We start from the raw sequence: 17108 nt of genomic DNA on the forward strand, positions 1-17108 counted from the left end.
TCTGTGTGTATGTTAGTGAATGAGTGTGCAAGTGTATGTATGAGTTTGTGTATCAGTGATTAACTTTTTTCAGTTTTCACCAGGAGAAAAAAAAAAAAAAAAAAGTTTAATAAGCTGTGTTCTAAGTGCCAGATACATTTAAAGGTCTCCTATGTCTTTTGGTATTACAGATTTGTAGGTAATGGGTAAAAAAAAAAATAATCAAAAAAAAATAAAAAATCAGTGTGATATAGGTTACTGGCATTAATGGGTACTTCTTTGTCTGTGTTACATGTAGCCACTGGTGAAAAATCTCTGCTCTGTCAAGGAGGGGGGTCAAAGCCCTCCTGTGATCGAATCACAAGCTGCCAGGTAAGTAAAATTATTTATTTCGGTGTTACTGGCAGTCAAGGGGTTAAAATCACTGATTCAGTTGTGAAAAATATACAGTATCTCACAAAAGTGAGTACAGGTGGCCCTCGTTTTACAACGGTTCAATTTGCACCGTTTCAGAATAACAACCTTTTTTTCCAGTCATGTGACTGCTATTTAAAAGCATTGAGAAGCAGTGCATTGATTAAAATAGCAGTAGGTGGAGCTGTCTGCTTGTGTTGCAGCAAAGCCAAACAAGCTGAAATTAATCAGTTTAACCAGACCTGAGCTATCAAGCAGATTTCAAAGGAACAAGATCTTCCTGTCTATAAATCAGTCCAGATTGAAATGCATAGAAAGAACTGTTTGCAGATAAATGCAAGTGAAGTCTGTGTTGTGTGATTATTTTATTAGGTTTATAATGCTGTTTAGCATTTAAATTCTACATTTCAAAGCTTTATAAATTACATTATAAACTGGGTTTCAACGGTTTTTGATTTACAACTATTCCTTCTGGAACCTAACCCCGGCGTAAACTGAGGGCTACCTGTACACCCTTCACATTTTTTTTTATGTATTGATAGATGGATACAGCACCTGTGGGTTAATGCTCGTGAAGACCTGGGGTCAAATGCCAAATCCCCAAACTGCAATGATGTAAAGATCGGTCCACAGCACTTATTAAAATGTTCACTTTATTGGAAACAGATGAACATGAATAAAAGGTGACGTTTCGGAGTTGCCTCCTTAATCATACAAAATGATGATTACGTATGATTGTATGATTAGGGAGGCAACTCCGAAACGTCACCTTTTATTCATGTTCATCTGTTTCCAATAAAGTGAACATTTTAATAAGTGCTGTGGACCGATCCTCACATTTTTGTAAATATTTTATTATATCTTTTCATGTGACAACACTGAAGAAATGACACTTTGCTACAATGTAAAGTAGTGAGTGTACAGCCTGTATAACAGTGTAAATGTGCTGTCCCCTCAAAATAACAGCACACAGCCATTAATATCTAAACCGTTTGCAACAAAAGTGAGTACACCCCTAAGAGGAAATGTCCAAATTGGGCCCAAAGTGCCAATATTTTCTGTGGCCGCCATTATTTTCCAGCACTGCCTTAACTCTCTTGGGCATGGAGTTCACCAGGGCTTCACAAGTTGCCACTGGGGTCCTCTAACACTCCTCCATGACGACATCACAGAGCTGGTGGATGTTAGAGATCATTCCGTTTGAGGATGCCCCACAGATGCTCAATAGGATTTAGGTCTGGAGCTATGCTTGGCCAGTCCATCAACTTTACACTCAGCTTCTTTAGCAAGGCAGTGGTCATCTTGGAAGTGTGTTTGGGGTTGTTGTGTTGGAAAACAGCCCTGCGGCCCAGTCTCCAAAGGGAGGAGATCATGCTCTGCTTCAGTATGTCACAGTACATGTTGGCATTCATGGTTCCCTCAATGAACTGTAGCTCCCCAGTGCCGGCAGCAATCATGCAGGCCCAGACCATGACACTCCCACCACCATGCTTGACTGTAGGCAAGACACACTTGTCTTTCTACTCCTCACCTGGTTGCCGCCACACACGCTTGACACCATCTGAACCAAGTAAGTTTATCTTGGTCTCATCGGACATGGTTCCAGTAATCCATGTCCTTAGCAAACTGTTTGCGGGCTTTCTTGTGCATCATCTTTAGAAGAGGCTTCCTTCTGGGATTACAGCCATCCAGACCAATATGAAGCAGTGTGTGACGTATGGTCTGAGCACTGACAGGCTGACACCCCCCCAACCCCTTCAAACTCTGCAGCACTCATACGTCTATTTCCCAAGGACAACCTCTGTATATGACGCTGAGCACGTGCACTCAACTTCTTTGGTCGACCATGGCAAGGCCTGTTCTGAGTGGAACCTGTCCTGTGAAACAGCTGTATGGTCTTGCCCACCGTGCTGCAGCTCAGTTTCAGGGACTTAGCAATCTTCTTATAGCCTAGGGCCCTAGGCCATCTTTATGTAGAGCAACAATTCTTTTTTTTTCGATCCACAGAGAGTTCTTTGCCATGAGGTGTCATGTTTAACTTCCAGTGACCAGTATGAGAGTGTGAGAGCGATAACACCAAATTTAACACACCTGCTCCCCATTCACACCTGAGACCTTGTAACACTAACGAGTCACATGACACCGGGGATGGAAAATGGCTAATTGGGCCCAATTTGGACATTTCCACTTAGGGGTGTACTCACTTTTGTTGCCAATGTTTTAGACATTAATGGCTGTGCGTTGAGGTATTTTGAGGGGACAGCAACTTTCCACTGTATATGGGGGGGATCAAGGATTGGGCCTAAGGTAGAGCTTTGAGGAGGGGGCATTGTGTGATCCTGCCTCCCACACTTTCCAAGTCACAAGTCAACAATTATTTTTGTGGAGGGCAGCTGGTAACCATGTTTTCCTGGACACTTATTAGTTACACATGCTGCAGGGAAGAATATGAATAGTGCTGTCCAGAAACACAATACATGTTCCTTCCTGCACACCCTGCAGCATGTTGTCAGAGTATATGAATATTATGATGATTATTACATATGTGTACATATATATGTATATATATATATATATGTATATTTTATACACTGTATATGTTAGATGAGACCTCAGGATTAATTGAACATGAGTTTGTTGAACACAGCTTCTAATACACGTCTATCAGGATTGACGATCAGCAGAGCCTTTTGAAGCACGACCCCTGTAGTGTAAAACACACAAACATTTCTTATCTAAAGGAAATAGCTCAGTGACCCTATTCATTTGACTATATATGCAGAGTTTTATAACTTCAGAACATTTGGTGATGTGTGAAAAGAATGTGTTCAAGGACCCCTTTGGAATTTGATACGTGTGATAACAACAGTTCTATCTCACTGAATCTCTGATATTTGAAGACGTACTGCAGACCCCCATCTTGGGGGAAGGTGACACAAATAAAATTAAATACATTTTGCAAGGGGAACAATGCCAGTTTTCCATGTATGTTTAGAATGATTCATGATATATATATTGAAATTAAGCACATTGTATTAAATAGATAATTGCTGCAGGGGATATTTATATAGGAAATAAATTCAGATATACATAGAAATTATATATATATGTTTTGAAAACATAAAAGATCTTACTTAGCCTCTGTGTTTTTAAGAATATAAATAAATACTTATGGACCATAGACATATGAATGCTTGGATCATCTCTAATAATTATTTCTATTTTTATTGCAGACAACCATTGGTCATGAGCATCAATCTATGCACTTAGAAAGAGATGGAATGCCTGCATGAAATGAATTAAGTCATATCATATAAACGTGCAAATAAATGTTTATAAAGTTTCACATACATCTTTTAAAATATAGTGAGATGAAAATATGGAAGTTACTTTGATGTGATATGACTATGAGATATATATTTGATGTGATATGACTATGAAATATAAATTATTTTAATATAATGCTAGATGTATTTGATGTTTCATATCAAAATGATCAGAAAATTCATTAAGATATAACTTATCCAAAACAAATATTGTGAATAGTTGTTGCAGTAAATTATGATAAAATGAATAACCATTTAATAGAAATACTGATTTAAGTTGTTTCAAATGTATTGTCATGCTGCATTGTTTTTGTGCTGTCTGATTGTAATGATGCCACCTAAGGGCCAATACCGGTAGGACAGTTAAGGGAATTGCTGTTCAAAAGATGCGTTACCATAGTAAACATGCTCAACTCCGTTAAGGGCCAATCCAATCAGGTATTCCAAATACCCAATCAGAAGGGACCAGGAGGGAAACCCACAATTTACCAATGATGGAAAACTAAATAAAAAGTGAATGCAATGGAGAGAAAGACACAGATTTTCTGCTGAAGCTAAAACTTTTAACTGGTTCCTGCTGGGCGTGAGATACCACTTTACTTGAGCAAAGCTAATCTACCTTTCTCATTGATTGCGATATACACTTATTGGTGATCTGAGGTAAAATAATTCCTACCAAGAAATATTGGATATCGACTGCTTTTTACTTTGGTAACGTATTCAAGGTTTTGTAAGATAAGTCATATGCATAGCCTTTACAGTTAATAGATTTAAAGAGCAGATTATACTTTTAAACTGTGTGTCATTGTCCTAGCTAGCTCTTAGCCTACGTATTTGTATGCAAGCATTTAAAGTAAACAATTACTATTGCTGAGCCTGGCAGAGTCAAATAAATTGTATTTTAAATTGGTAATCACAGCCTATATATTGTATTGTTGTTTAAATCTGTATCTGATTGGCTGAGTAACTCATCTGTGCAAGTTCTGAGATTGTAAGTTAATTTTGTATTAGGATTACAGTTAAATAGCAGAATATATATATTATCCTATTGCTTAAGAGCACAGCTTAGAATTGTATTGCTTGGATGTTAAAAGATTTATAAATAAGGTGGGTTTTTAAGATAAGCGTGTATGAATTTTGCATAGCATATTTAAATAGTTTTCAAGCGCATAAAATTTTTTTTTTATTTCATTTCCTTTTATTGCAAATATATTTCAATATGTTTATGGATATTAACTAAATAAAAGAATTCAGGTATTTATATTAATTGTATGGTCTAGTAGATGCATGGTTGATTAGGGTTTCTATTTTTTTTTTTGTATTGCGTTTATAACCCTGCCATAAACTGATATATTATTTGGATAGCACTACTAAGATTTTCATAAATATACTGACAATGTGTAAGTCATAAGTGTCCAGGAAAACATGGCTGAGGTGGCAACCCTACTGTATTGTAGGGGTTCTTATAAAAATGCATATCACTAGTTGAGAATCAGTGATCTAAACACTGTTATGGGTAAAGGTATATGAAACTCACATTATTCCGTTCATGATTGAGATAGGAGCATGCAATTTTAAGCAACTTTCTAATTTACTCCTATTATAATTTTTTTCTTCTCTCTTAGTATCTTTATTTGAAAAGAAGGAATGTAAGCTTAGTAGCCGGACAGTTTCTGGTTCAGTGTCTGGATAGCGCTTGCTGATTGGTGGCTAAATGTAGCATGAAACAGAAGTTTCTGGGACAATGGGGACAGTACATGATTGCCTGCAGCAAGACAAAGGAAGGAGTAGTAGTTAGCGGAGGCTGCAAAGGCTCTTCAAGTGGATCCCAACCGAGACCAGGAAAACAGTCACCCATGCCCTCGTCAGCAGCCGACTGGACGTCGGCAACACACTCTACGCCAGCTCCACCACCAAGCTCTAAAACTGACTCCAGCGCATCCAGAACGCCTCGGCCAGACTCATCCTCAACCTCCCTCACTAATGCCACATCACGAAACACCTGCAAGACCTGCACTGGCTACCCATCAACAAAAGAATCACGGTCAAGCTTCTCACTCACGCGTTAAAGGCCCTCAACAACATCGGTCCCGAATACGTCAACCACTGCGTCGCCTTCTACACCCCTGCCAGACAGCTTTGATCGGCCGACCAAGCCATCGCAGTCATCCCCCGCATCAGGAAGACCACAGCGGGAGGCAGATCCTTCTCTCACCTGGCAGCCAAGACATGGAACACTCTCCCGCTGCACCCAAGACAAGCTACCTCACTAACCAAGTTCAGAATGGACCTCAAGACCTGGCTCTTCGACTGAACTAAAGCAACACCAAGTGCCTTGAGACCATTACGGGTGAGTAGCCGCTTTACAAAAACCAAATAGATAGAGGCCTGGGAGTATTAACTTGTCTTTTTTCTTTCCCACCCATCCCTAGTGGGACAATGAGTCCAGTTGGAAGCAATCAAATGTTGGGCTTGTCGGTCCGTTTTAATTGGCACAATTATTTGAAAAGTAGTTAAGTGCAGAGCTATCCCCATTTAAAGGGATAGAAAGGTAAAAAATGAAAGGTGCTTCTTTAGAAGCAATACACACACCGCCACCAGCTCTCTGAGCTCACATTGTGTTTAAATACTAGTGCAAGGGCCCTCATAGGATATGTGCATATGCCACAGCAAAAACTTTTACTGGAAGCATTTTTTGATAATGAAAGTATATTGCAGAAATGCTTCTATTTCCAATTAAAATACTCCCTTTTAAATTTTTTTTTTTTTTTTTTTTTTTTTTTTAGCAAAAATGAAACAGTGGGAAAGATGCAGCAAAGCAAACTTCCCATAGGGGCGCTTCAAACAATGCAATAAACACCACAAACAGAATACTTAAAACACATCAGAAAATACATAGATTGGTGGTATGGCAAATCCTATGGCAAAGTAATGATAGCCAGTATTGGTGCATGGTTCTGACTAAGGAGCGCACATAGCATAGGTGGAACTATAGGTCAACGACCCTAACGGCCAAGCCTGTGTTTTCCACATTTAATACAGCTTTTGGTGCGGTATATTGGGCACCCGCTATACGATTAAAGGAGTGCGGGCTCCTCAAATAATTAAAAGGGACACTGAACCCAAATGTTTTCTTTCGTGATTCAGATAGAGCATGAAATTTTAAGCAACTTTCTAATGTACTCCTATTATCAAATTTTCTTCATTCTCTTGGTATCTTTATTTGAAATGCAACAATGTAAGTTTAGATGCCGGGCCATTTTTGGTCAACAACCTGGGTTGTTCTTGCTGATTGGTGGATAAATTCATCCACCAATAAAAAAGTGCTATCCAGAGAACCAAAAAAAAGTTTACATGACTTTTTCAAATAAAGATAGCAAGAGAACAAAGAAAAAATGATGATGATAATAATAGTAAATTAGAAAGGTTGTTTAAAATTGCATGCTCTATCTGAATCACGAAAGAAAAACATTTGGGTCCAGTGTCCCTTTAAGGTTTGCTGCAAATACTGGGGTTTAGTTAGGGGACTCATTCACAAGAATAATTTGATTTCATAAATAGAAGTGAACTTTTTAAATGTGCCACTACTTCTGGATCTTGTCTTTCTTTAAAAGGGACATTCCGGTCAAAATTTCAATAAACATAGATTAATTAATTTTTTTAATGTATATTACAAAAATGCTTCTATTCAAAACTGAAATGCATCCATGTGGATTCCAATTCTGGCTGGAATATCCCATTAATGACCAAGGACGTGTAGGCACATCCTACAAAAAAAAAATACAGTTAAGGACCAAGGAAGTGCCTGACACGTCCTCTGGGGTTTCAAGCGCTGGAAGCTGTATTGGGGGGGGGGAGGGAATCAGCAAGGTTGGGGGCTAAGGGGCATCCAACACTGCAATATATATATATATATATATATATATATATATATATATATATATATATATATATATATATATATATATATATATATATATATATATATATATATATATATATATATGAAACAAAAAAAGCGTGTATGTCAAAGGGTTAAAAAACCTCTCTTTCAAAACACAGAACTGCGCTCTAAATAAACCTATTTTTTTAAAATACAATATAAATATCTGGATGATGCCAAAATCAAAACATTCAAATAATCAAATAATATTGATTCATTGAAAATATATAACAGAATGAAATATATAATGATAAGATAATAAATCACAATAAAAAGGATAAGTTGGTTGGATCCCACGTAATAGTGCAGATCAATTGTAGGTGTCGGCTGCTGTATCTTATTAATCCTCCGGAATCTCACGGAGTAAGGTAGAAATCTAAAAAAATGAGAAAGAAAGCGCACAAAGGCACCTACATAGTGCAAATCAATTTAATTTAAACAATAATACAGGGGTATATTAAAACTGCTCCCCGTAGGGTATCTACTCACAAGAGTCAACCTCAAACTTGTGAGGTATGTTTGAGCATGTAGTTTGAAAGTTCCGCTCAGAACCGCTTGCTATGAAAGTGCTTAATCAAAGAAGTCAGGACAAATCCAACCTGAATGCCGGGTGTCGCTGTCTGTAACTCGAGATCTGGACAAGTATTTCTCCCGGCCTCTTATTCCACTCACATCCCTTTTTGGTAGGAGTTTTTTTGGGATACAATCTTTCTTGAGCAAAATGGTCCGTGCAGATACAAACACAGCTGATCGCAAATAGTGCTGGCAGAATGGTGAACCGCTGAGGGAGAGAGCTGAGATCCCAGGAACAATTAATGAGGATTCAGAATTCAGTCTGTGCTGATCCAAAGTGAGGCTAGAGTGATGATTCTCAGTCTGAGAATCATCACTCTAGCCTCACTTTGGATCAGCACAGACTGAATTCTGAATCCTCATTAATTGTTCCTGGGATCTCAGCTCTCTCCCTCAGCGGTTCACCATTCTGCCAGCACTATTTGCGATCAGCTGTGTTTGTATCTGCACGGACCATTTTGCTCAAGAAAGATTGTATCCCAAAAAAACTCCTACCAAAAAGGGATGTGAGTGGAATAAGAGGCCGGGAGAAATACTTGTCCAGATCTCGAGTTACAGACAGCGACACCCGGCATTCAGGTTGGATTTGTCCTGACTTCTTTGATTAAGCACTTTCATAGCAAGCGGTTCTGAGCGGAACTTTCAAACTACATGCTCAAACATACCTCACAAGTTTGAGGTTGACTCTTGTGAGTAGATACCCTACGGGGAGCAGTTTTAATATACCCCTGTATTATTGTTTAAATTAAATTGATTTGCACTATGTAGGTGCCTTTGTGCGCTTTCTTTCTCATTTTTTTAGATATATATATATATATATATATATATATATATATATATATATATGTGTGTAATAAAAAATTATTTTTAAGATGGCGATGACAATTGTGAGGTGGGGGAGGGAAGAGCTGCTTGAGGAGGGATCGGGGGTTGGATGTATCAGGTGGGAGGCTGATCTCTACACTAAAGCTAAAATTAACCCTACAAGCTACCTAATTAACCCCTTAACTGCTGGGCATAATACAAGTGTGGTCGCATTTAGCGGCCTTCCAATTACCAAAAAGAAACGCCAAAGCCATAAATGTCTGCTATTTCTGAACAAAGGGGATCCCAGAGAAGCATTTACAACCATTTGTGCCATAATTGCACAAGCCGTTTGTAAATAATTTCAGTAAGAAACCTAAAGTTAATGAAAAAGTTAACAATTGTTTTCATTTGATCCCATTTGGAGGTAAAATGGTGGCATGAAATATTCCAAAATGGGTGTGTGTGTGTGTGTATATATATATATATATATATATATATATGCCGCACTGGGGGTATGTGTAGATGGTTTGATCTCCTCCTTGTATCCAAATGAGATGGTTATTCCAGTTTCGTTAGCCTCCTGGAGTATGTAGGGATGTGCTTCTGATGGTGAAGGTATCCCTTGAGCTTCCTGTGTAGATTAGTGGTTAGCCTCTTGGATTACTTTGCTGTCTCGGTATAAACTTTTACTATCGAGGACGCCTGACAGTCATCTCAGTAATATCGCCTCCGGTTTGTAAGGCGTGAACGTACTATGGATGGGTTCCTCTGTGCCAGGACCATTTTTCCCCCTCCTGGGATCTCTTGCGGTGACAACTAGGTGTTTACTGCTCAAATGCAATCCGCTCGCGCTCGTGATGCCACCCTGCTCGCTCCCGCTGAAATTGTATTACCCCAACGCGTTCCTATGCACTCTCAGAGTGCATAGAGGCTAACCACTAATCTACACAGGAAGCTCAAGGGATACCTTCACCATCAGAAGCACATCCCTACATACTCCAGGAGGCTAACGAAACTGGAATAACCATCTCATTTGGATGCAAGGAGAAGATCAAACCATCTACACATACCCCCAGTGCGGCATACTTACCTCATTAGATTGGGGTAATATCTGGTAAGGGTATTAAATACCATCTATTACTTCATATCAACTGTATGTTGGAGATCCACCACGGACTAAATACACTTTAAGGACTTATATGAACTGTCTAGTTTACTATTTTTCATCTTTATTATTATACATATCTTAAGCTTTAGTGGATATATAGTGTGTGTGTGTATATATATATATATATATATATATATATATATATATATATATATATATATATATATATATATATATATATATATTAAGCAATTTCCAGTTCAGCCCACCAGTAGCCAACTCGCCTGGGTGCAATGATATACCATGAAATAGAAAGCAAAAGAATGCACTCTCAGGACTTTTTCCACAAAAAACCAATTTAATGGAACGTTTTCGGGGTTCACAACCCCTTCATCAGCCTGATGAAGGGGTTGTGAACCCCGAAAACGTTCCATTAAATTGTTTTTTTGTGGAAAAAGTCCTGAGAGTGCATTCTTTTGCTATATATATATATATATATATATATATATATATATATATATATATATATATATATATATATATATATATATATATATATATATATATATATATATATATATATATATATATATATATATATATATATACACACACACACACACACACACACACACATACAGGGTTTTTCAGGGATTGCCGACAGATATTAGTGTTACAATGTAACTATTGCTAATTTTGAAAGAAGAAAAAAAAAAAAAGGTTTGGAAATAGCAAAGTGCTACTTGTTCTTATTGCTCTATAACTTGCAAAAAAAACAGCAAAGAACATGTAAACTTTGTGTATTTCTAAACGCAGGACAAAATTTAGAAACTATTTAGCATGGGTGTTTTTTGGTGGGTCAAAGTTAAAAAATGTTATAGTAAATTATATGATATGATGAAAATAATGGTATCTTTAGAAATTCCATTTAATGTCGAGAAGAATGGTATATAACATGTGTGGGTACAGTAAACGAGTAAGAGGAAAATTACAGCTAAACACATACCGCAGAAATGTAAAAATGGCCCTGGTCCCAAACGGTAAGAAACTTGAAAAATGGTCTTGTCACTAAGGGGTTAAAGGGGCACTAAACCCAATTTTTTTTCTTTAATGATTCAAATAGAGCATGCAATTTTAACCCCTTAGGGACAAGGCCATTTTTCAATTTCCTTCCCTTAAAGGGACAGTAAACCTTAAAAATAATGTTATATAATTCTGCACATAGTGCAGAATTATATAACATTATTTAAGTGATATAGTTCTAAAACCCTTTACCTTTTAAAATGTAAAAATGACAGCGCTTTTACAGACCCGCTCTCTGCTGAGCGGGTCTGTAATATTTAGTCAGCGCATCGGGCCAGCTGTATAGTCACAGCCCGGCCCGATCGCGCCATAAGACTAAGTGCAGCTCGCTCCTGTCACAGGAGCGAGCTGCACTTAGTGCTATGGCGCGGTCGGGCCGGGCTGTGACTATACAGCTGGCCCGATGCGCTGACTAAATATTAGAGACCCGCTCAGCAGAGAGCGGGTCTGTAAAAGCGCTGTCATTTTTACATTTTAAAAGGTAAAAAAGGGTTTTATGGCTATAGCACCTAAATAATGTTATATAATTCTGCACATAGTGCAGAATTATATAACATTATTTTTAAGGTTTACTGTCCCTTTAAGGACATGGGCAGTTTTTACATTTTGCAGTGTTTGTATTTAGCTGTAATTTTCCTCTTACTCTTTTACTGTACCCACACATATTATAAATCGTTTTTCTCACCATTAAATGGACTTTCTAAAGATACCATCAGTTCATCATATATTATAATTTACTATAAAAAAATTTTTTATAAAATATGATGAAAGAAATGGAAAAACACTTTTTCTATCTTTGACCCCCAAAATCTGTTACACATCTACAACCACCAAAAAATACCCATGCTAAATAGTTTCTAAATTTTGTCCTGAGCTTAGAAATACCCAATGTTTACATGTTCTTTGCAAGTTATAGGGCAATAAGTACAAGTAGCACTTTGCTATTTCCAAACCATTTTTTTTTTTTTTAAATTAGCGATAGTTACATTGGAACACTGGTATCTGTCAGGAATCCCTGAATAACGCTTCACATGTATATATATATATATATATATTTTTTTTTTAGTTAGAAAACCCAAAGTATTGATCTAGGCCCATTTTGGTATATTTCATGCCACCATTTCACTGCCAAATGCGATCAAACTTTAGGTTTCTCACTGAAATTATTTACAAACAGCTTGTGCAATCATGGCACAAATGGTTGTAAATGCTTTTCTGTGATCCCCTTTGTTCAGAAATAGCAGACATATATGGATTTGGTGTTTGCTTTTTAGAAGGCCGCTAAATGCTGCTGCGCACCACACGTGTATTATTCCTCCTAGCAGTGAAGAGGTTAATTAGGGAGCTTGTGGGGTTAATTGTAGCTTTAGTGTAGAGATCAGCCTCCCACCTGACACATCCCACCCCTTGATCTCTTCCCTCCCCCCACGCCACAATTGTCCCTGCCATCTTAAGTACTGGCAGAAAGTCTGCCAGTACTAAAATAAAAGGCTTTTTCTATTTTTTTTTAAATACATTCTGCTGTGTAGGATCCCACCTAAGCCCCCAACCTCCCCCCCCCCCCCCAAAGAGCTCTCCAACCCTCCCCCCTCTCAATATTTCCTGCCATTTTGGGTACTGGCCAAATTTTTTTAATCTATATATTTTTTTCTGTAGTGTAGCTGCCCCCCCTTAATATCCTACACCCCTCCCAGATCCCTTTCCCAACATTATTTCCCCCCTCCCTCTCCCATTTCATTTTAATGCACATGTGTAGATCGCGGGCAGGCTCCTGCTCACACCGGCGAGTGTGTTTCCACACAGCTGGACGGAAGTTGGTCAGCGATGGGCCGCCCACCCGCAATTGCTCCCACCCACCAACAATCGGCACCACCGCTGCAGAGAGCGCCACAGAGTAGCCCTCTCTGCATCAACAACTCTGCACATTTATTTACTCGTGGGGCATGCAGAAATAGCGCAATCTTGCTCTTTTGAGCGAGATAGCGGCAGAGAGAAGCCCAGGACTGCAGCAACGTACAGTGAATGTAAATTTTGATGCTAAAGTGCCCGGTTTTTCAAAATTCAATTAAAAACAGGGGCACTTTAATTCATCAAAATTTACATTTCACTTGTGTTGTGAAAAAATAGTATAAATACTTTCCTTTTAAGCTTGACAGCCACTCCAGCTCCCTCCGCCGGTCGCAAAGTCTCTTCCTGGGTCTAAAATGAGGAATCCAGCTTCCCCAATCACGGCGTTGAATCAGACACTGATTCCCCCAGGAGGAAGCTGTGATTGGAGTATGACCGATCCATCATTTCTGACGTTAGAAATGGCTTGCGGCGACCGGGGGAAGCTGGAACGACTGTCAAGTTTAAAAGGTATTTTTTCACGAGTGAAATGTGACTGTGGAACTTACACTGGGATCAGTTGGCCCTACAACACTTATTAAATGTTGCATTACACTGCTGCAAATAATTTAGAACAATAAATGTTTAACATATAAAGGTTGCATTTAGCTGAACCACCATAACTCACTTTTTATTTATTGAATTATTGGCCCCCAAGATACTAAAGTGTGCAATCAGCTCAGTCACGAAAAAATTTTTATTACTCAACACAAACGTATTATGTTTTTTTTGTTGTTGTTTTTTTTATTGCTACACACGTGAATTTAATAATTGTTTAGTAAACAGGCTGTAAACAACGAGCCAACTACGTCCCAATCCGGGACCATTGCTTATAAAAATTGTAAATATAATGTAACAAATATTATATATCTCCACGTACACATATATAAACACCAGTAATTCTGAATCATTTTCACCATCTCATTGAATGAGCAGACACAAAATAGGACTACCGTAAACATGCCTCAACAGTGGGCTTTGACTTTCCCCTTCCGGCAGTCACGTGACGTCCGCGCGCACGCGCTCGTTTAAGCCAGAGCGCAGTACAGTAGAGGTGGGTGACCGATAAACTAGAGCTGTATTTAGAGGGTTTCAATTTTGCTTACCTCGTCTCCCCACTTCAGCACGTCCTTCTGCCGCTCTTTCAGTTTATGGTAGATGTTGAGGAACTGCATGATACCGTGCTGCCTGACGTGATCTGCGTATTTCTTAGTCTCTTCCCAGTTCAGTGGGGACCCGTGAGACAGAAGACCCATAGTTGCTTTCTTGACTTGCAAGTGAACGGAAAGTTGTACGAGACGTGGTATGAACGAGTGATCAACTAGATTGAGTGCAGCAGTGGCCACAAAATGCCCTATTTAAACTGGTGCCGCGGGAGGACGAGCGAGTGCGTGGAGCTGTGGCAGTGTCACAGTGATAGAACAGCAGCAGTGCTCTGACAGTGTGTGAGAGACAACCCGCTCCTCCCTCCTGTGTCTGTGTGCACCAGTCACGTGTCCCCAGCTGACTTACGCTCTTGTACACTGGCCAGGAGGCTTGAGCTAAGAGTGCGCGCGCACCCTGCTCACTGCACTCCGCTACCCACCGGTGTTGTGTCTGAGTCAGATCCGAGGGTGACTCAGCAGTTTTACTCCTACGTGTATCAGGGCTGGTAGTTTGTGCTTTGATAGAGCAGTTTACATTCATGGGAGAAATGTTACTATTAACCTCTTTGGCTCCCTGATAATTCTTAACAACACATTGTGGATCAACCTTATGTGGCAGCCAATTAATTACGAATATTTTACTAGACTGTAGACTTTAGAGCGTTTGCTTTGCTCCCTCGTATCCAATACTAATGCTGACACCACCACCACACAGTTTCTGAAATACTCGTATATTACAATTCATTCAGGATGTTTGTATTCTTGCAACTGGGTGTATTTTAGCCTATGTCGCCTAAACCTGTGCCAAAGGTAGTGGGATTTTGAGAGGAAAAAAAATAATATATATTTATATACAGGTAGCCCTCAGTTTATACCGGGGTTAGGTTCCAGAAGGAATGGTTGTAAATTGAAACCCAGTTTATGATGTAAGTCAATGGGAAGTGAGGGAGTTAGGTTCCAGGCCCCTCTCAAAATTGTCATAAGTAACACCTAATACATAATTTTTAAAGCTTTGAAATGAAGACGTTAAATGCTAAACAGCATTATAAACCTAATAAAATAATCACACAACACAGACTTCACTTACATTTTTCTGCAAACAGTTCTTTCTATGCATTTATAGACAGGAAGATCTTGTTCCTTTGAAATCTGCTCGATAGCTCAGGTTTGGTTAAACTGATTAATTTCAGCTTGCTTTGCAGCAACACAAGCGCACAGCTCCACCTACTGGCTATTTTAATAAATGCACTTCTCAATACTTTTCAATAGCAGTCACATGATTGGAAAAAAAGGTTGTTATTCTGAAACGAGGGCCACCTGTATATATCTATTTCAGGGACATCTAAGGCAAAAGTGAGCAGCAATTGGTGTGGGGGCTGGAAACTAACAGATTTGACCTCAGCTGGGTTTGCGCCCTCCCAATTTAAACATTTTTAAACAAACCAGTCGGTTAGATCTTTGTTAGATCAAGTTGATCAATTGTTGTTTTCGTTAGATCTAGTATAATTACAGAGTTATAAGGTATTAAATTAGGGGGGGGGGCTGGTAGTAACAATTATTTGGAGGGGGCTAACCTGTCATCAACCCCCCCCCCCCTTAAAGGGATACTAAACCCAATTTGTTTTCTTTCATAATTTAGTTAGAGCATGCAAGTTTAAGCAACTTTCTAATTTACTCCTATTATAATTTTTTTCTTGGTTCTCATGCTATCTATATTTGAATAAGCAGGAATGTAAGCTTAAGAGCCAGACCATTTTAGGTTCAGAACCTGGGTAGCGCATGCTGATTGGTGGCTAAATGTAGCAAACCAATCAGCAAGCTCTACCTAGGTGCTGAACAAAAAATGGTCCGTCTCCTAACCTTACATTTCTGCTTTTTCAAATAAAGATAGCAAGAGAATGAAGAAAAATTTATAATAGGAGTAAATAAGAAAGTTGCTTAAAATTGCATGCTCTATCTGAATCATGAAAGAAAAAATTTGGGTTTAGTGTCCCTTTAACAAAAATTGAATGAAAAGTTATTTAATTTGACAGATATTTGTTAGATCAGGTATGATCAGTCAGTTGATTTGTTAGATCTAATATAATTACAGAGATATATATACTAAATTAGTGGTTGACTGCCCCCCCCCCAATTAAAATTTCAGACAAAAAAAAAAACATTCAGGCTTATATTTTAGATCAGTTTAGTTCAAGTTTTTAAAATGTTAGATCTACATTTCAAAAGGTGCTATTAATCATGTCATGTGCGCTTTGGCATGCAATAATTATCCAGCCATTACAGCTAGCTTGCAGTAGCAATTAGCACTTATAAAATTAACCAGAGATTTAATAAAATGTCCAATATTTTTGATAAGGTGGGGCTGATGACAGGTTAGCCCCCCTCCAAATAATTGTTTAGACCACTCCTTGTATGCTAGATCTAGTGAAACAACAATGAATCAAACCTGTATAAAGTTTGTTTTAAAATTTGAGGGGGCTAATCTGGCTAAGGTCAGTTTTTGGGGTAGCATTGAATCAGAATACATCACTGCATGGACCCAGAGGCAGAACGTTTTTTTCATTTTTTGCAATGAGAATTTTTTAGTGAATTTTTTTCTACAGTGTCTTTAAGGAGCCGGTGTTGCTGTGTTTGTTGCCCCTACTCGGTGTGCATGAGGACAGGTTCATGTACAGCCTCGCTGATGTTTGTTGTATGTTCCCACAGTGTCAGTCTGCCTGGGAACCTGCTCTACTGTACTGCTGGGGTCTATATGCTTATTTTTGAGGGGCTGCTGCTCCATGCTTATACTGCTGATGTATACTATATGCTTCCTAAAGGATGGCACTTAGAAATTAATATAT

General features: G+C 38.6%; 1 protein-coding gene across 1 annotated transcript in view; it reads right to left on the bottom strand.

Moving 5' to 3' along the window:
- The window catches only part of GCLC (glutamate-cysteine ligase catalytic subunit), a gene marked incomplete in the record, with an annotated part of 285087 nt that extends 270512 nt beyond the window's left edge, over nucleotides 1–14575 (bottom strand). Inside the window, 1 exon segment of the mRNA XM_053710384.1 lies at nucleotides 14227–14575. Coding sequence (XP_053566359.1) covers nucleotides 14227–14376 — 150 coding nt within the window.
- Between the last annotated feature and the right edge of the window lie 2533 nt (nucleotides 14576–17108).

The sequence above is a fragment of the Bombina bombina genome, chromosome 4, assembly GCF_027579735.1.
Source record: "Bombina bombina isolate aBomBom1 chromosome 4, aBomBom1.pri, whole genome shotgun sequence".
NCBI lineage: Eukaryota > Metazoa > Chordata > Amphibia > Anura > Bombinatoridae > Bombina > Bombina bombina.